Source organism: Penicillium manginii (assembly GCF_028828005.1).
Source record: "Penicillium manginii strain IBT 31320 chromosome Unknown utg000008l:1.0-3226943.0:1.0-3228205.0, whole genome shotgun sequence".
Taxonomy (NCBI): Eukaryota; Fungi; Ascomycota; class Eurotiomycetes; order Eurotiales; family Aspergillaceae; genus Penicillium; species Penicillium manginii.
Genome location: NW_026643109.1, coordinates 2798010 through 2817320, shown reverse-complemented (window position 1 = coordinate 2817320; position 19311 = coordinate 2798010). Strand labels below are relative to the sequence as shown.

At 45.7% G+C, this 19311-nt stretch overlaps 5 protein-coding genes across 5 annotated transcripts; 2 read left to right on the top strand and 3 right to left on the bottom strand.

Moving 5' to 3' along the window:
- Positions 1-4113: 4113 nt before the first annotated feature.
- N7533_011652 (uncharacterized protein) lies at positions 4114-6925 on the top strand (the record flags this gene model as incomplete). Its single annotated transcript, XM_057108302.1, has 5 exons — positions 4114-4656; positions 4717-5433; positions 5492-6257; positions 6310-6855; positions 6918-6925. 5 exons carry the CDS (start codon positions 4114-4116, stop codon positions 6923-6925), a joined length of 2580 nt encoding a protein of 859 aa, XP_056955680.1.
- Positions 6926-7868: 943 nt separating this feature from the next.
- On the bottom strand, positions 7869-10669 carry N7533_011651 (uncharacterized protein; the record flags this gene model as incomplete). Its single annotated transcript, XM_057108301.1, has 5 exons — positions 7869-8476; positions 8525-9278; positions 9343-10324; positions 10397-10494; positions 10577-10669. The coding sequence occupies 5 exons, from the start codon at positions 10667-10669 to the stop codon at positions 7869-7871; spliced, it is 2535 nt and encodes an 844-aa protein (XP_056955679.1).
- Positions 10670-12235: 1566 nt separating this feature from the next.
- Positions 12236-13020, top strand: N7533_011650 (uncharacterized protein; the record flags this gene model as incomplete). Its single annotated transcript, XM_057108300.1, has 2 exons — positions 12236-12596; positions 12650-13020. The coding sequence occupies 2 exons, from the start codon at positions 12236-12238 to the stop codon at positions 13018-13020; spliced, it is 732 nt and encodes a 243-aa protein (XP_056955678.1).
- Positions 13021-14330: 1310 nt separating this feature from the next.
- Positions 14331-16316, bottom strand: N7533_011649 (flavin-containing monooxygenase; the record flags this gene model as incomplete). The annotated part of the gene is made up of 5 exons (XM_057108299.1): positions 14331-14559; positions 14622-15929; positions 15986-15996; positions 16051-16082; positions 16142-16316. 5 exons carry the CDS (start codon positions 16314-16316, stop codon positions 14331-14333), a joined length of 1755 nt encoding a protein of 584 aa, XP_056955677.1.
- Positions 16317-17461: 1145 nt separating this feature from the next.
- On the bottom strand, positions 17462-18647 carry N7533_011648 (uncharacterized protein; the record flags this gene model as incomplete). Its single annotated transcript, XM_057108298.1, has 3 exons — positions 17462-17808; positions 17858-17916; positions 17977-18647. 3 exons carry the CDS (start codon positions 18645-18647, stop codon positions 17462-17464), a joined length of 1077 nt encoding a protein of 358 aa, XP_056955676.1.
- Between the last annotated feature and the right edge of the window lie 664 nt (positions 18648-19311).

Sequence of the window (19311 nt, the reverse complement as noted above, 5' to 3'; positions counted from 1 at the left end):
ATAAATAAATACTAGTAGACTTTATTCTCTATGAGTATTTATTAGTGCTCTAGATTTTGGTAGTTCTTGAAGTGAAAAGCATTTTTGATCCCTGTTATATTGGAGTATGTATTACCTTCCTAGAGATATATATCTCCATGTTCTTCCAAGGTTAAGCGTCAAAACAGCCAAAACATTACATACTACAAAAATAGAACCACTGCTACCTAAATTTAACAATTTGATCTGAAAAAAATAAATAATTTGATTCAAAGATTCTTCTGCTGATTTTAAAAAATGTATTTTGAGAAGAGACTGTAACTATACAGCCATGAAGTCATGAATATCAAAATTACAATGATCAGTCAGCTGAATTATCCATGCCAAGCCTCAAATTTATGCACAATATGGGTTTTTTGTACCCATATGGGTACCCATGAAAAACCCATGGGTACCCATCGGGATGGGTGCACCATTTTGAAAAAACCCATAACCCATCATGGGTTGGGTATGGGTCCAAAAGTTGGACCCATTTGGACCCATTGCCGAAGTCTAGTTGGGTCGGTAAAAGCGGCCACTGCAACGCTAAACTAAACAGGGCGACAACAATGGACGCGATACCGGAAAGGGCAGGGCCGCTGCGGGTTAGGGCAAGCGGTCAATAAGGGCAGAACGGGGAGCGAATGGCGGCCGTTTCTGGCCCCCCCGCTCACCGTGTCAAACAATACTAAATATTAGAAGAAATTAAATACTAAGACTAACTTATCTCTAACTTATTTTCTTAGGTACTTTAATAACTTTCTATAACTCTAGATTAGTAATACTAATTATAACCTTTAGTAGAGTACTATTTAAGTTTTTTTTTTAGAGATTACTATAGGGTATTAATATAATATAGTTTTAGATAGGGTTAGTTTAACTTCTACTATAATAGCTATAATTACTAATATTAAAATCCTTATAGATTAATATTTATTTTTATAGTAGTCTCTTTTTCTTTATCTTATCTATCTTTCTCTTTTATATTATAGAATATAGTGATACCCTATAGATTACAGAAGTTAGTGTAAATATTATAGAGAGACTAGGACTAACTAACTTAGTCTAAAAAAATAATATTAAGATTATATAATAATCTTCTATTATATAAGTAAAAGATATAAGAATTATAATCACTAGAGAACTTAATATTATATAATTAGTAGGATAATATAAATAGATACTTGTCAGATAATAAGAGGAATTATATTAGGTAATATATTCAGTATATACTAAATAATAAGACCCAGTCTCATTAGGTAATACAAGGAAACTAGATATATAAGAAAGCTTAGTTATACTTATATATTTAGTTCTTTGCAATTAATCAATCTAAGTTACTATAGTATACTTTTTAGATTACTCTTTATACAGTTTTATCTCTTATAATAAATATACTATAAGTAGGAGAGTTTTTCGGACTAACCTACTTAGTGTACTACCTAGTATCTCCTTTGAAGTTACTCTATAGGACCTAAGTCCGTATAAGGCTTTATACAGCAACAGTACGGTTGCGAGTTTATACTTAAGGAGTACAAGTGATAGATACCACAGACAACCAACGACACAGAGAACAACTAGTAAGTTGTTTACCCAGATCTAACCACTCACAGTGACCAGTTAGCTACGTGTAACACTACCCTAGAAAAAGTGGTTACAGTCTACCTATAGGGCGAATTCTGCCCATACTTAAGAACTTCTGACCGCCATACAGTCAGGTAGACTGCACCAGGTCCCTTAGGTTAGAAATTACTTACAGTCTACTCAAGAAAAATGACTTACAGTCTAGTCAGTAAGGCGAATACTGCCTATACTTAAGAGCTCCTTACCGCTATGCAGTCTAGTAGACTGTACTAGGTCCTTTGGGTTAGGGCTATACCACTCGTGGAATCTAACAATACCTCATTATTCATCGGCGGGATATCGGGTAACAGATTTTCCTACGGTCCAAGGTTGGGGCTAAGAGGTGGTAGAAGTTACTCAACCTTGGTAGTGATTGAAAGTTCTTCCAGAGGAAAATAGGTCGACGGAGGCTTATTGATATCCATAGGCAGAGGCACTGTGGTTGAATAGTGATGATCGAATTACTGGGCTCGATACACAGCGTGGGTGGACTGTCGGTGGTTTCACCGCTGCGTGACATTCAATACTTTTTTTTTATTAGCAGATATATATATTTACGGTCGTCCTCTTTTCTGTGTCGGATAATCTGATGGTGCTATGTTAAGTGAGTAAAGACATGCTCAATACTGCAGTCAGTGGCAGGAAAGTCCTCCTTTTTTCAGGTGATACGTATAGGGGCGTAGAAAAATCTCGGCAGCATAGAAATCGAAGCTATCACAATTTCGCTAAAGAGTATACCGATATTCTGTAAGAGGTTTAGTTTTGACCACGAAATTCAGAAGGGTTTAGTGTATACTTAGATAAGCACTTCAGCATAAAAAATGATCAGATTCAACCGATCACAACTCTATGGATATTCTATTTAAGAAAATAAAATTTAAAGATTCTGAATACCAGGGTTTCAAAGCATGGGTGCAGTACTAATTTCAGATCTACATGGACGTGGTTGTTGTAAGTCGAGTTCGAGTGCTCAGTACTGGTCGCGGCAGCTGAGTTGCATTCCTTGATTTGGAAAATGCATTTTATAACTACTGGCATACCGGTTCACCCCTGCGCCCTAGGCTTGCTCGGCTAACATCTGATTCGCACAAAATACAGAGCTTGGTATATACCTTGCCCGCTGTTTCCCTTTTGGCTTTCGCCGTCTAGAGAGTGGACCCAGATTTCAAAGCATAGGCGACAAACAGAAGGTGCATCTTTCAGTCCCATACCATCAGTGGGCCCAACAATGTCTGGGCCCACTATGTAGTGAGCAGCACATGGACCCTCGATATCCTAAGGAGTAAAACAGAAAAGACCTATTTTGAAAATTTGATTGACGAATAGAGTAAGTGGATATTTAAGGAGAAATTTCTCTCGGATATCAATTATGACCGGAAGTTGCCGCTAGTCCGCAATCCACATTGGCTGGACCCTTCATTTGAGCTGCAGGCCTGGAGCCGAATCAGAGTATATCGAAACCTGGATTTAGGATCAGTAGTGCAACAATAGCTCGTGGTTGGGTTCATCGTCAATAGACCTGGCTACGACCCTCCGCATGGGTCCCTACCCCAGAACCTCGAACCTCCCCTCTTGAGGGGAGGTTCCAACCTTCCGACCCTCAACCTACCCTGAGGATCGTTGAGGTTCAGTATGCGGACCCTCGGCGACCCTCAACGACCCGCATTTGCATAAATTTTCGACGCCTTACCTCTTTCGGTTGCATAAAATTGATGATTCATCTATGTTTTTTATAGCTGTTCCGTCAATTTGTAGATATTTTACTGAATACTCCATCAATATAGCGAATTATAAATAAATATTCATGTAAAAGTAAACCGTAGACATGGTCACCCACAGATTACAAGTAATATTTGATGATATCGATATAGGGGGTGGTCAGTGGCGGTTGTCGACAAAAATGCATGTAAAGTTGTAAATATATATATTGCAGATAGTGTAACCTATGTGTATCTTCATTTGTAGAACCACTGTTTTTTAAGAAAGCTATAAAAACGTGGTTCAAATAACCTCATTTTTACATCATTTGAGCTGTTATATCTTCTTCTATTACTTTTTCTTCAAGAATTCAGGACAAATAATCTAAATATGTTGTAAATCCGGTTCAAAGATTGCAATTATTGGACTTGGTCGTTCTGATCAAGACTTTTTCTCAACTTGAGGGTCTCTTTTGAGGGTCGATGCGGGTAGTGAGGGTCCCCTTGAGGGTCGCTGCGGGTAAGCGAGGGTCTATTTGAGGGTCGCTGCGGGTAAGCGAGGGTCTATTTGAGGTTCATTGAGGTTCGTTTATTATGCTAGCCAATCAGATCTAGCTATGTGGAAACAAAAGATGATAGATCAATTCTAGCATATAGAACAGGGATGAACGGATGCCCCAAGAATCTTGCGTATCTTTTTCTACAAATTAAACAGTAAGTTCCTCACTCTCTTCTTCCTCAGTCATAGTACTATCTTCTAGTTACTAAATCTGTCATGTCGCAGCTCTCCGATGTCTACGCATCATCTAGCTTCGATGGGGTGCAATTAGACACGCTACAATACCTTGTTCCTAACGATTCCCTATCCCAACGCGAAAGCCAGAGTCAACTACTATCCGAAAGTCAGTTTGGATCAGTTCCAGACCTTCCAGACCTTCCAACCCATCGATCGCGCGTGGCACCTCAGGCCCCAGACACTCTTACACGAATCAAACCAGACCGTATCAACGAGTACGTTGTCTTTACAACTACAATGACCGCAGAATTTATTCAGTGGTGGCTTGAAACCGACTTTGGTAAGAAGAAGCGGATCAACTGGGATGTGAACCGTCGTGCAGAGTGCTGGAAAGGGTTTCAACAAGTTGCAAATACCAAAGATGGGAAGCCAGGCGTTATATGCAAACGGTGCCGTACAATTCTTGAGCACCCAACTACCAACCATACTGGAACCTCATCGATGCAGAAACATCTCGATGGGCTAAGGTGCCGACAGCGAATACCGAAGAAGGGTAATATCCAGCAACTACTTAGTGACGCGGTATATTTGAACCAGCCTATATTTAATATCAATACTAATACTATTTTCACTATTATTTAGGCTGAGAGAAGACCAGCGCCTACCTTTACCCAGCAAATATGGGAGCAGAAGATCCTAAACCTGATCACTGTATCGCATTTACCCTTCCTATTTGTCGAACATCAAGAATTCCACGACCTCCTTTCCTACGCACGGCTAGCACCCACACTACCAAGTGTTCCATCAAGAAAGGTGATTCGTGAGCGCCTTCAGGATTTTGTTATAGAACATCAACAGGAGACACTACAACGGCTTCCATCTAGTGCAAGAATGTCGATTGCGCTTGACTGTTGGACTTCTCCATTCCAGCAAGCATTCATGGCTATCACAGGATACTTCCTAGACCAGGAATGGGAGTATCGCGAGGTTCTCCTTGGGTTTGAGCCAATATCTGGATCTCATACTGGAGTGAACCTCGGTAGGGTTGTTCTCCAGATCCTAGAGAAGCACCAGATCGCTGACCGTATACTGGCGGTGACAACTGATAATGCGTCTAATAATAAGACACTTATCGCAGCGGTGAATGATTCGACTAAGACGCTACAGCAAGAGACAGATTCTACAATTGTCCAAGTGCCCTGCCTTGCGCATGTTATTCAATTGAGTCTAACTGATTTACTTGGTAAAATTAAGGCCGCCCCGAAGAATAACAACACCGAGACGGAATGGTCTGAAGATCGTGTACATTCACTTCGTGCACGCCAGCAGAAACATGAGATCGCCGATACTCTAAATAAGGTAAGCTTAAAGCTTCTATTTACGAATCATAATCCAATAACGATAATAATCCTTATAGGTTCGCGGCCTTGCAGTTTATATCAACGGAAGCCCTCAACGCAAAGAAGCCTTCTTGAATCTTCAATCTAATAATGCTGGGATAAGGCTTCTCCCAATCCAGGATGTCCGTACACGATGGAATTCGACATTTCTGATGCTTCGGCGGGCGAAAAGACTTCATGACATATTCGACAAGTACTGCAAGGACTACACCCAAACCCATTTTGCATTGAGTATTGAGGGGTGGCGGCAGATTGACTATCTACTTTGTATTCTCCAGCCCTTTTTTACGCTTACTATGCTAGTTTGTCGTACTAAAGACTCGAGTATCCACCTTATCTTTAGGATTTATAACAAGCTTTTTGATCATCTTGAAAGATCAATTCGTCAGCTTCGTCGAAAGAAAGTTCACTGGAAACAGCTGATGCTTTCCTCCCTTGAGGCTGCGAAGGAGAAACTGAAGAAATACTACGGCGAGACAGATGATATCGAAGGTAATCTTTATGCAATTGGGACGATCTTAGCGCCATCAAGTAAGATGGAGTTCTTTTCAACAGGTGATTGGGACCTAGATCCTGAGATAGGAAAGGACTATAGAAAAGAATACCGCAAGAGTCTTCAGTCTCTTTTCGAGAGATATAGCCAACGTGTACCATCAGATATGATACAGCCTAATAGCCAGTTATTAATAACTGAATCGGAGCTAGAGAGGGCCCTTGACGGTGATTCTTCACCACGATCAATTGCTCCACAGTACGACGAGCTCACCAAATATCTCCAGAGTGGTAAGTAAATAAGCCTATGTGATGAATCATATAACTAACCTCACCTGATTAGATACTATTAAAGGATCTGTTCGGATCTTCTGGAAAGATCATCAGAGAGAGTTCCCTGTTCTTGCAAGCATTGCCCGTGATATCATGTCAATTCCAGCAACTGGTGCCGGAGTTGAGCGTCTGTTTAACTCTGCTCGGGATGTATGCCACTACCGCCGGGGGTCGTTGAATCCAGAGACTATTCGTGATATTATGTTGTACATGTGTACAACAAAATTTGATATTGAGGAGGAGCAGCGGCTGATTCTCCAAGAGTATCTCTTAGACCATGAGATAGCAGCTTCGGCAGAAGCACTTGATGTCCAGACACATACCTTCGAGGCTATCAGTGATGACGAGGAGGAGGATATTGAGTTGCGTCTTGATACACCGGCTGCTGTATCAATTATGCAAACAACCCCAAACGTACCGCCACTCTCAGCGGTTGCCGCTGGAAAGCGGCCTGCGGTCACTTCTGGTGATGAGGAAGATTCTGATGCCGATGGATTTGTGAACCCGGAGGAGAACCTATTATTATCCTTCCCTAATACGCAGCATCGTGTATCAGGTAGGATACGGAAGAAGTCGAGACTACTGGATGGGTATATAGTTTGACTCTTGGCTTGTTAGAACTATGACTAGACACTATGCTATAGATGTAATGTAAACCATTCAAAAATTAAACCCCTATTCGAGGATGAACCTATGGATGCAATAAGGAGTGTATCCTCCTGTAAGGCTATACAATGATGAAGTTTTTAGTTTACAATTACAATGAAATACAGCTTGTTTCTACATAATTTATGCAATTGACGCCCAGTCACGTCTTTTACCTGTTTGTTATGTTTGACGACCCTCAGGGTCCCCGCGGGTAACCCTCATGAGGGTCGGCCTGGGGCTGACCCTCCCCGCGGGTCCAGGTCTCGGACCCTGACCCTCCGCATGGGGAGGTGAGGGTCAGGGTCGTGGAGGGTACCCGCGGGTTCTAGCCAGGTCTAATCGTCAAGTTAAGATGTGCCTATTATTGTGTCTTCTAGTGGGATGAACTAGTTCCTAAGAACGATCACAACTCAGAATGCTCGATCTTGACCTCATTCGCCTATTAGGATTACTAGCCATTACTGTCGCAGCTTGCTCCGACAAGTATTAATGACAGCCTTGCACGCGTTACCTAGGTATTGGGGCGATCATCACGTGATATAAGCCCATCTAGGCCTCGCCAGACCCGCCCCAAAACCCGAACCCGCCCACGAAAACCCGCCCCACGGGTCGGGGCGGGTCTTAGTCAGCAGACCCGTGGGCGGGTTTGTTTTTTGAAAACCCAACCCGCGACCCATACGGGTACCCAAATTACCCATGACTCCAAAAGGGGAAGGATTTGTCAGCTAGCACAAAATTATGCTAAATTATTCGTTTAGATCAACGTATTGCCCCGGTATGAGTAGAATAGATTCAACCTGCGCTTCTCTAAAAGTCCCAACCATAACATAATCACAACCTCGCTTTACATAAAGGTCTATATCTTGGGATGAGTGGTTATATTAAGAGATTACATCAAACTATAGGACTAGAGGAGACTAACTAATACAGCTCATAGCCTTCAAGTCGGCTTGAAGGCACTGTCATCCTCCCTGATGATCTTTTTTGATATCTCTCTCCCAGATGCGTAACTGGAGGTGGCAACAAATCTTCATCATCGCTCTCTGGATCTGGACGAATAGCCGTCATCGTCACATCTTGCGGTCGACTGTGAGAAGGAAGCTCCTGTGAGGCGGTGCTTTCAAATCCCAGAACACTCTGAACAGTGGGGCTCATATCGGTATCTTCGACTAGATCACTCTCGTCTATATCGCTGATAGCTGCATTCTCATCTTCGGTTTCCTTGTTTGCCTCATTTTCTTCGAGATTTTCCTGGTCCTCCCCTTCCGCCATCCTATGATCCAACAGACTCGATTGCTGGCTCTCCAGGGTGAATTTCTCAGAGCACATGTACATCATCAAGTCTTGTATCGTAGTCTCATTCAGAGATCCCCGGCGATAATGGCAAATATCCCGGGCACTATTGAACAGCCTTTCAACTCCTGCGCCAGTGGCTGGAACTGAGAGCAAATCGCGAGCTAGCCGCGAAAGCACGGGGAATTTACTCTCATTCTCTCTCCAGTATACACGCGGTGGTATTGAGGTAGTCGCTGGGAACGTTAACGGTCTTTCAGATCGATTGAGCCAGATATACTTACACTCGTGGAGATAACGATCAACCTCGTCATACCCGACTCCTTCGCTTGTTTCTACCGCGTGTGTTGGTTCAAGAAGCCGTTCTAACTCCGAGGCTTGTAACGAAGGGCGTTGTACAGCACGGAATAGCATCTCTGGGTTTCTTTGTTGATACTGTGCAAAAGATGATCGCAGATATTCACAATATCTTTTTGAAGTCTCGCCAATGCACTGCGAATACTCTGTATCATCAAAAGCACAAAGCTTATACTGAGGAGCAAGCAAAGCCGCTGTACCGTAGAGAAATCCATGGTCACGATAGGTCTTCTCGTAATAATCTTTTAGCTTTTGCTTTGCCATGAGCATGGCACCGTACATATCTTTTTTCCAGGGTGTGGTTTTCTTTCTCAGCTTCCGGTTTGAGCGTTCGATGTGTTCCAGAAGCTTCCTGTACACGAGAAAGACACTATGGATAGTCACATCTTTGGTCTTCATCAGAGCCATGGTAAATTTGAAGAACGGCCTTGTTATATTGACCAGGTAGTCGATTTGCCGCCACTCGGTATCGGTGACTTTGAATTGGCTATATTCATGGTCTCGGCAGTATTTATCAATGGTGTTCCTGAGCCGGCGCGCTCTTCGGAGCATCAAAAAAGTAGAGTTCCAGCGGGTCTGTACGTCGTGGAGGGGGAAAAGCCGAGTTCCACCCGATTGAAGACATAGAAATGCATCTCGTCGTTGTGGGCTTGCATTCACAAAGACGGCAAAAGACCGGATCTATCATAAGGAGAAGAAAATCTTTAACAAAAATTCCTGTGGTCATTTTCCGGGTCAAACATACCTTTGCGAGAGTATGCGCCACATCGCCATGCTCTAGGGAATCTCTTAGGCAGACAGCTTGGGTGTCAGACCAAAACCTTCTCACTTCTTTATTCTTTGGAGCGGCTCTGATATGGCCTAGTAGTTGCTTCAGGCAAAGCTGAATCACATGGGCCATACATGGAACGCGTACAATGGATTCCCTCGTACTAATGGCACCGCTCGAAAGAAGTGACTCCTGCAAGGCCCGGATGAGAGTCTCGTTGTTTGTTGCATTGTCTGTAGTCACACTGAAGATCCGATCCAGAAGTCGTCTGTCCTTAAGCACCTGAAGAAGCACTTCGTTCAGATTGACCCCACTGTGAGCTCCGTGTAGAGGCTCAAACCCAAGAAGCATTTCACGATAGTTCCAATCTTTGTCGATGAAGTATACTGTAATTGCCATAAATGCTTGCTGAAAAGGGCTAGTCCAGCAATCCAGTGCAAGAGAAACTTTCGCATCTTCGGGCAAGTCTCGTAATTGAGTCTCTTGTTGGGCTGCAACAGAGTCACGTAAGCGACGTCGCAGAGTCTTTGCCGAAGGAATTTCTAATTCTCCTGGGCCAGAGTGAACCAAATTGAGCAGGGCTTGGAACTCGGGATTTTCAATAGTCTGGAAAGGCAATCGTAAAATGGCTATCGTCTTCAGTAACCTTTCTTCAAGCTGCAATGTAGTGAATTTCTTGCAATTGGACGAAGCCCCTAGGAAAGCTTTCTGAATGGAGTTTGTTGCGAGTGTCTGACGGTAGGTTCTTTTCTGGCCCTGTCGACAAGACTTGGATTTCTGGTGTTTTCCCATTGCGCTTGTCCCGTGCTTCTTATGTTGCGGGTGGTCTAGCAAAGTCAAACAAGTCCTGCAAATCACCTTGGGTCGACCAGTCAAGATGTCGGCAACTTGGTCGAAGCGTCTCCAAACTTCAGCATAATGCGACTCTATCGACCACTTGATTCTTGACCGGCCCTCACTATTCAGCACTTGTCCGTATTCCGTTTTGGCCCACTAGATCAGAAATTCCATCGAGTTCTCTGATTCGTACAAGATCCAGTTCTTTTTGCGGTTCGGTCCTACGCGCTTTAGAATCGGCGGGGGTGGTTGGCTGGATGCATCAATGCTTCGCCGGAGCTCCCTATCAGGCTACGTGGTCTCTTAGCATGTTCGCTCGAGTTGGGGGGGAGGGTGAAAGGAATTCTATAGTGCAGAATCTCAATTTTCATACCGAGGATTGGAAATCGGAGTCCAGAAAGGAATCGGATGACGGTTCAATAGAGGCTAAGGGACTCAAAGATCGATCAGTTAATAGCGATGACATTTTTCTGTCTTCAATGTCATCGAGGTTCAGCCTTCAAATCTAACACGGTGTTGTCTAGTGAGAGATAATATAGCCTTGTAGATTGCATCTTTTTTTTTCCGGCGCGTTTTCTGGGTCGCGTCAACCCACGGGTACCCAAAACCCGCGCGACTGTGAACGACCCCAGGAACGCGTTTATTGGTGTCTAAGCAGCTTTTATATCTAGATCGAGTAATGGTCTTAACATAAAAGACATTTGCCTGACTAGGCTAAGTTTACGTTTGGGGTATCCCGTTGTAGCATTTGATGATATAGGGTGGGAGACATTCGGACCGAAACATGGTGCAGTTACTGTCCGTTATCAATATATATATTTCGGAGCCGATGTTATATCTTATCTGATTGTATTTCCAATATTAAATCGGTACCAAAATAGATTACCAAAAATACACACACTGACTAATCACATATTGTGCATCAATTATGTATTTTGATGGGTAATTTGGGTACCCGCGAACATTTTCCAAAAACCCACGGGCGGGTTTGTGAAATGCAAAACCCGCGATGGGTTACCCGTGGGCGGGTTGGAAAAATGAAAACCCGCCCCGAACCCGCGTTTGGCGAGGCCTAAGCCCATCTAGAACGGCTCCGCTTTCCTAGAATAGGAAGGAGAAGCGATTTCCGTGAATCAGCAAATTTGGCAAAGAATCGACAAGGGCTTTACATCTTCTTCCACATGCAAGTGTCATTTTATTCATTATTAGCGATTCTGTGGACGGAGACGGGTGGCAAAGATTACATTAAGGTTGCCACTCATACGAGACACGCCCGTAATTATCAACAAGCACCTGCCACTATGTACTGTACTCCTTGGCCGTACGCCAATCGGTAAATTACCATGACTCCGTTTCACTGTTTCACTGTTCAACCCCCATCCAGACGGCTACCTCTCTTTCCCCTTCAGCTGGGCATCTCTTGTCCTCCAATTCTCTTTAAGCCTCGACTCCGCTCCGTCTCTCTTGGCATGGGCCTCGCCGCGTCCTCCACGCTAGAGATCACCCACCTAGGTCTTCTGATTTCCCTTCCTCCGCTTACCTTTCTTGGTTCCTAAGAGCGTGGCGCCCAAAAGAAATTACCATGCGCCGGGGGCCAACCAATCAGAAACAACAATCGCACGGCTGCTACTCTACCGCCAAGATATAACTCCACCGCTAAGATGTGACGCCCAGGAGTGGAGACACAGAATGTCTCATTTTAGATATTGTGCTTGGATTAGTATTCAGGGTCAGTGAAGATCACCCCCAATACGGCATTTGTAAGTCTAGGTCGAATGAAGTAGCATCATCGCTTGTTGTAGCCCCTGATATAACGGATTGTATACGTTATGACAATGAAAGCTATTTGGTCAAGGAATATTTAGAGGCGTCAATATCCTCACACTTTCAACAGAAACCATCATCAGGATCATAACTTGGCTACTCAGCTTCTACTTCCTCATATCAATCTCTATTTTTGTCTCAAGCAGAGATACCTGTTTGATAAAGATTCTTAATCTTTTCCCATTTTCATCGCCACTTTACAGTGAAAATGTACTCGACTGCTGTTATGGCCATGTTGGTCGCTGCATTTGCGGCCAACCCTACACTTGCTCTTCCTGAAGCCCAGGGATGGAAGCACCATAGTCGTGACGCTGGTGGTCGATTTGATGTCTATCTATCCACTGATATGGTTAGCGTCGGCGCCTCGAGCCCACACTACGCTTACCAACAAGCCTACCGTTTCTGCGAGAGATCCGCCTGCGTCCCTGGTAATTCGTACACCTACGATGTCACGATCTACACCTCCGGTGGAACGTATGCGCAACAAGAACAGGGTAAACTCACTGTCAAGGCCGATGGTGACTACGACAACGCGTGGGGGGAATGGGACTGGAAGGAGAGGAACGGTTGTTAGTGTCTTCTGAAGTCCAAATCAGAATTAAATAAGCATACTGACTCAAAGTAGTGATAGAAGCGATCGCTGCGGCTGGCGACGCTGCGGCCAAGGTGGACAAAGTCCAAACTCAGTCCGGCCCAGGACTATCTGGCCCGGAATGCGAGAAGAACCCTGCCGCTTGCAAGGGCCCAAAATTCAAGACTACCAATTACTGGAGCTGCCCTAGTCAGGTCAAGGCGGTCATGCTCGATATCGAAGGAAAGGAGAAGGGCCAAATCACTGTTTCTCTCAGCCTCGACGCTCCGAAATTCGACCTTGGTGCTCTCCTCTGTAATGATGTTAAGCCACTGGTTGACAAAGCTCTGGGCACTGTCGAGAATGCGTATGGCGAAGCCATTGGTAAGATCGGAGACATTGCTTGCAATATTTTTGGTTAAGGTTTAGGCAAGGCTTGCCAGTTGAGGGAGTCTCACTAGGAAAACCTAGAGGGATTTCCCTGCTGGAAATTTCCAGACCTAACGCCAGGAAGTTGACGTGTATGTGAGGTGGCAGAGAGATATTTCATGTAAGCGGTGTTAAAGGCGGTAAGAATTGGAGGTACTGAGTTCCAAATAATAATGAACGGCCACTGTATTAGCTTTTACAGAACCAGATTACACTTAACCGGCCCCTTACAAATATTACATATTTACGGACCCTCGCAGAGCGAGGGTCCGCTACCCAATCGGATCACAATACAATTCAACCACCAAAGCAGTGCAATTTAGAAGTTGTCGGAGCAAGCTGCGACAGTAATGGCTAGTAATCCTAATAGGCGAATGAGGTCGAGGAATTGTAGCAAGCGGAAACAATCTTGAATGCAAAGGTTGATTGATTGAAGAAAGAACGAATGTTATGGGGCAGGTTGAAATACCCCATGCATGGCTAGAGTACACGGTGTTACGACAACCGTAATGCCAAATATACTAAATTACTGTACAAAACACAAGGGAAAGTGGGTCACTGAGTATGATGTCGGATTGTCGGATATCGGTATCGACTAGTACTCATAAGGGCCAATTGTACCATTCAGCAATTGATTGATTGTCTGAAGAGCTATCTGCAGGCCACTGCTCAGAAGGCCATATTTCAGGGGTTGTTTAGCGTGTTACAGGGCTGCTACTCCGAGAATACTCCGATTACTATACGAAACAGGTAGGAGATCGGGTATGCGCTGAATCATCCAGCTGCTGGCAGTAACGTATTCTCCACTTCAATCGACAGATAGGCCTAGTCAGCACCATCTTTTCATAGAAGTCCCAGATTTCCTGAGTTAGGAAAAGAGGCCTGGTTCCTGGGATCTGATATATATCCCGGACCAGGCCTGATCCGGGATTTTTTGGTTCCTGCAGAAGCCAAGCGACACTATTTCTCGAAATGGACACAACTAACCAAATCCATCTGTTCCAAGAAAGGAAGCGAAGCACCAGGAACCATGTGGTAAAACAGGTCTGATGAAAAGGAATGCTAGTACAGCAAGATGCGTAACACAGATTTCTGATGTCCGACTGTACTCGGACTGGTAGGAACTGCACGAGACTTTACCGGTAGAATTTCATAGCTCGCCCTAGCTAAGAGATTCATATGTAGATATATATTCTGCATCACCCCAACAGAGAGTGATATGTTCTTGGATAGCTCCTATTACATCTTCGGAGCAGATTAAAGAACCCATCCCCGGCTCTGCTGCACTGTTTTGGCGACAAATTCAAGGTAGACTTATTGCAATATTTGCCACTCTATCCACACTCCCGTTATCAACCGCATAATTCCACATCCACCGGTAGAAGAACAGGGTAAAAATCAGCGTCCCCATTACCACCGCCGTTTTTACCTGACGCAACAACTGTTGTTGTCGGCCTCGAGGGGTTAAAACACGGTCCCAGTTGGACAGCCAGGGGAATCGACATCGCAGATAGAAATCCAACTGCGAGCGACTACGTAGGGTTAGTATCACGTCACAGTTTTTCAGTGCTTAGAGGTAATGAGAGACACATACGGATACATCACAGAGTTAGGTCCACCTCCACCGTTATACCAACTCTGGCAGCTAGCAAATACCGTAGTGGCCATATCGCGCCGGATACCCGCCAACCAGATCTGAACAGTAACGGTTTTGGGCTCAATACTCGCAACTTCGCCGTTCAAAATGGGAGTAATCATGCGCATTGTATGATCAACACTATTTTCAATCGCCATCATGACTGACGTATGACCGGCAAACGTGTTCGGCCCTAGAATAAGGAAGAAATTGGGGAATCCATCCACGGCTGTTCCGAGATAAGCATGCGGGCTGCCACGAGTATTCCACAGCCCGTGCAAGGAGAGACCATGTCGTCCAAGGACGGAGATTGGGTGTAGAAACTTAGTGGCCTCAAACCCTGTCGCGAGGATAAGCACATCAGCACGGTAGGTCTTGGTGTTGTCCTTATCGCCAACGGTGATCGAGGTGTCGGCTGCGCTGCGCCAGTGCCGCGATTCGAGCAAGAAACGCGGATCGTGCATCCCATGCAGCCAGTCATTGTCATAGATTCGGCGCTTACACCCCATCCGGTATTTGGGCGTTAGTTGATTGTGGTATGCGGTGGGAGTCAGTGCTCGCATGTGAGCCAGGGACGATGCCTCCTCACGTTGCCTCAGGGATCCGTTCGGCCGCTGAAATGCTGTGTACCACAGTAGCTCAGATACAGCACAGAGTAACATTCGAACCGTAAAGCCGAGTCCTGGTATAGCATTGTATATGCGTGGTGCCCACTTGGCATAGGCTTCTCGTCCACCGGGTTCCTCCACACGCGGCACAAGCCACGGTGGCGTCCGCATGACCTGAGATAATGATTTGACGTTGGTTTGGAGTAGGGCCGGAGCGATCTGGGCTGCACTACAGCCAGAACCGACAAGTACGACATCTTTCCCATCCAAGTTTACCTTCTCGGGCCAGCGCGCCGAGTGTATCAGTTCTCCGTGATAGGCATCGCGCCCCGCAACACCGGGAGGCCACTCAGTTGGCTCGACCAGAATGCCCACAGCGTTAATCACCACCTTGGCCCGAATGGTTTCGACTGGCCGCTCAACTTTCGAATTTCCGCTCCATGGCTCTTGACCATGTACCCGGTAGAGCTGTAGCTCCCATTCGGAATCCTCCTCAATCCATTCCGCAGACGTGACTTCCATGTTAAGCTGGATTTTATCTGCGATTCCAACTCGTTCTACCACATTGTACAGATAGTCGACATAGTCACGACCGGATGGGAAGATAGTTCGGGACAGATAGTTTGGTGCAAAGGAGAAAGAGTAAAACAATGCCGGTCTATCGAACGTCATCTTTCAGCTTTCATATTCGCGGACAGCCATCAACTTGCTTACACATCACAAGCCTAGAAAGAATATCGGCATCCAGCACAGTCAATTGAGCGGAGAAGGAGACTTACCACACCAGGATACCGGTTGCTCCACCATGTCCCTGTTTCCTCCAAATGAGTCCAGTTCTTGCTCAAAGTTATGTTTGTCACGTGCACCTACCTCCAATGCCAGACTGACGGTCGAAGATTCGAAATTGATCGCAACCGCATTTCTGCTTCAGTCGACACCCTGCTGCGATACCTGATGCCCCCGCTCCAATAACAACCACGGGATAAAATGTGCGGGACATGCCATCATAGGCATTCGTAACCCGGATGTGTAGCGAGCTAGCCATCGCAGTTGAAACATAGCCTTACTCTAGGTGACAAAAACAGAGTAATGAAAGTGCTCTGGGGTAAAGAAGTAAATTAGAATGAATTTTAGATCCGATATACTTCTGGGCCCCAAATACAGTGCGGAGAGCTTTCGCAATGAACAAATTAGGCATTCAAGCAGGAAAAATCACTTGTGATTAGTTTGCCGATGGTTTGGTCAGCCTGTGCGTCCCTCCATTGTTACGCGACTGGTCTTTTGCCACCGAAATTGACACCAATGCCCCTTCAAGGCAGTCACCAATCGCAGGGCACACAAGACCACATGCACCCCCTCGATCCCTGAGCGGCGGGCAATCGAACAATTAGCTTGATTTCCGTCCTAGCTTCCGGTCCATGGTAGGTACAACTAGGTGCTGATGGGAAAGGCACTGGGCCTTTTGGGCTAGGCTTACCCGTAGACGAGGCCACCGCCGCGGCATGTTACATTGAGGACAAGCATACTGCAATGACGCGTGATTGCAAAAGCAGTAAAAGGCTGGAAAGTATATCATTGGGGAACCTTGGGGGCCCAAAAAATTGGGTTTTGCACGCGGGGATAGAGAAATTTGCACTTCTCGGTACTAGTTATATATTACAGTAAGGTATTTATATATCTTCTGAACTGGTATGAAGGTCATAAAGAAAATCCATTATTAGAATGCACAAGGAAATGCTGACCCACTATCAGTTTCAAAATCTGCCGGATGGAACGAGGCCGGTGGTAATTCGGTTGCCGGTGTACCTACCGAACCCGAAATTTGTCCAGAACGAATTGTAAATTGGTCATTCATTCAGCCCATAGTTAATTAATTATTTGACTAACTTTACTTGGCCCATATCTTTGTGGAGGGCGTCCATAATCTACAATTCAGGCTCGTACTTCGATTGATCCACCTGCCTTCTCGGCCCACGCAGTATTTCGAGAAACTTATTTCCCCACATATATACCACTTTTTCATGGATCATATCACCCGAGCTTCGGAACTCGACTGCAGCTGCAAACCTATACATACAATCATAATGGTCCTCATCAATGTGCCATTGAAGACGCTTGCAACATCATCAAGACAAGATCGTTGGCAAAGTTTCACCATCTATGGCCCATTAAACCCCATCCCGACATTGTTTAGACCATCTGCACATCTTGTTGTACCCGAATCCCTTTAAAAAACACCTCGGACCCCCGCCGATCATCCGCTGCAATGCGGGTTAGGGGCATTGCGTCGCTATGGCTATCGTTCATCTGGTAGTAGTACGTGGATCGCGACTCGGGGCTCTTCGTGGCCGAGTTAATCGGATTCGTGGAGAGGGGGTGACTGTTGTCACCATGGGCAGTCTTGCCGTAGTGACTGCGCCAGATGCTGCCAAGGTTGCCGAACTTGGGGAGCCAGGGGCGATAGATCGGCAAACAAGCACACAAGATGGCGACTCCAAGATTGATGACGGACCAGAGGGAAGCCTGGCCGAGTACGACTACAACGGGTTAGTAATAGGCCGCTGGATTGTATACGCAGAGACATACGAAGTTGGTCGCCCGGTCGGTAGACGTAGGCGATGCGGATGGCACTAGTCACAATCACACTATGCATGTTAGTATCTGAATGTTGGGACTATCATGCTCATTGGGGGGGGACGACATACAAGGCACCCAGCGAGAAAATACCCAGCAAGGCCAGTTTCTTCCGCCAGGAAAGCTGCAGGCTCGCGATGGTCTTGAGGGGAAGGGCAATGATTACCACGTCCAGGAGCACGTCGATGAGCTCCATGACCAGGAAGTAGTTGGGGAAGTTAAAGCAGGAGCCGCCTGCCGTGGGATCCCAGAACTGGCGCATGGGGATACAGTACAGCATATCAGCGACGAAGGCGACCACAAACCAAACGAGACAGAAGATACCCACGCCGTAGGTCTTGCGACGGAAGGAAGAGACCGAGAAGAGGCGATGGTAAAAACACAGAATGGACATTTTAACCAGGGTCACATTGACCGCATATAGCGGTGGAATGGCATACTCCGATTTCATGTACTGGATCAACTTCTCGTGGGCCTCCAGCTGGTTGAGATAGACTTGCCCACCCCCGTAGGTATAGACTCCCACCAGTATATCACTGCAAAAGCCCATGAGGACAACGACACTGGCAATGGCCAGCCAGTCGTCCAGGCCCAAGTGGTTGCCCAGCATTCGCCGGCTGCCGATGCGCAGACTGACTGCCGCGATGGACAGCACGATGAAGAAGATGCTGACTACCAGTGTCGCATAGCCCAGCTGGTTGAGCCCCAGCTTGTATGGGTGTGGTGCGGCTGTCTCGGCCATGGTGATGACTCTGGCTTTGGTTCAATCTTGTCTCTGATGCGGTGTCTTGTCGCGGGAAGTGTTATCAATTCACTTTTCCCTGGCAATATCTTCCACAACGTACCTAGGTATCCTCGGGTCCGTACCGGATACCTGCCAGCAGCGGGCCAAAGAATATATATCACTGGCATGATACCTGCAGCCTCGGGATTCTGCCCTCACCGAAAGCGACGTATTAGCGGTAATCATCATGATAACCAAGAGATTCGACAGAACAAGGGAGAGGAGAATGTGGCACTAGCAGGAGGGTGTGAAGGTTGCGACTGGCCATCTTCCTGCATGAAATAATGTGAATCCTCGCGGGTGGCGTTTTCATCATCCTCCAAATCCCTATCCAATCTACCTTTGCCTTTGGTTTTCATTTTATTTTACTTCGGTATTTTCTATTTCCAAATCTAAGTTTTGGCTCTTCGTTTCATCTAACGTGTCTCCTGCATCAGCAAAGCATGCAGGCGGTGGTTGGGTTGTTTGTATCTGGGGTCTGGGATAATGCAACCACCGAACTGGGATTCCATGCTCGTGGCGCTATTAGTACGAAAATCGGACAATAATAATGCTAGTTGGGTTTCATGGTCACCATGGAAGTCTCACCTCAGCTCCGATCCAAGGTATCGATGAGAATACC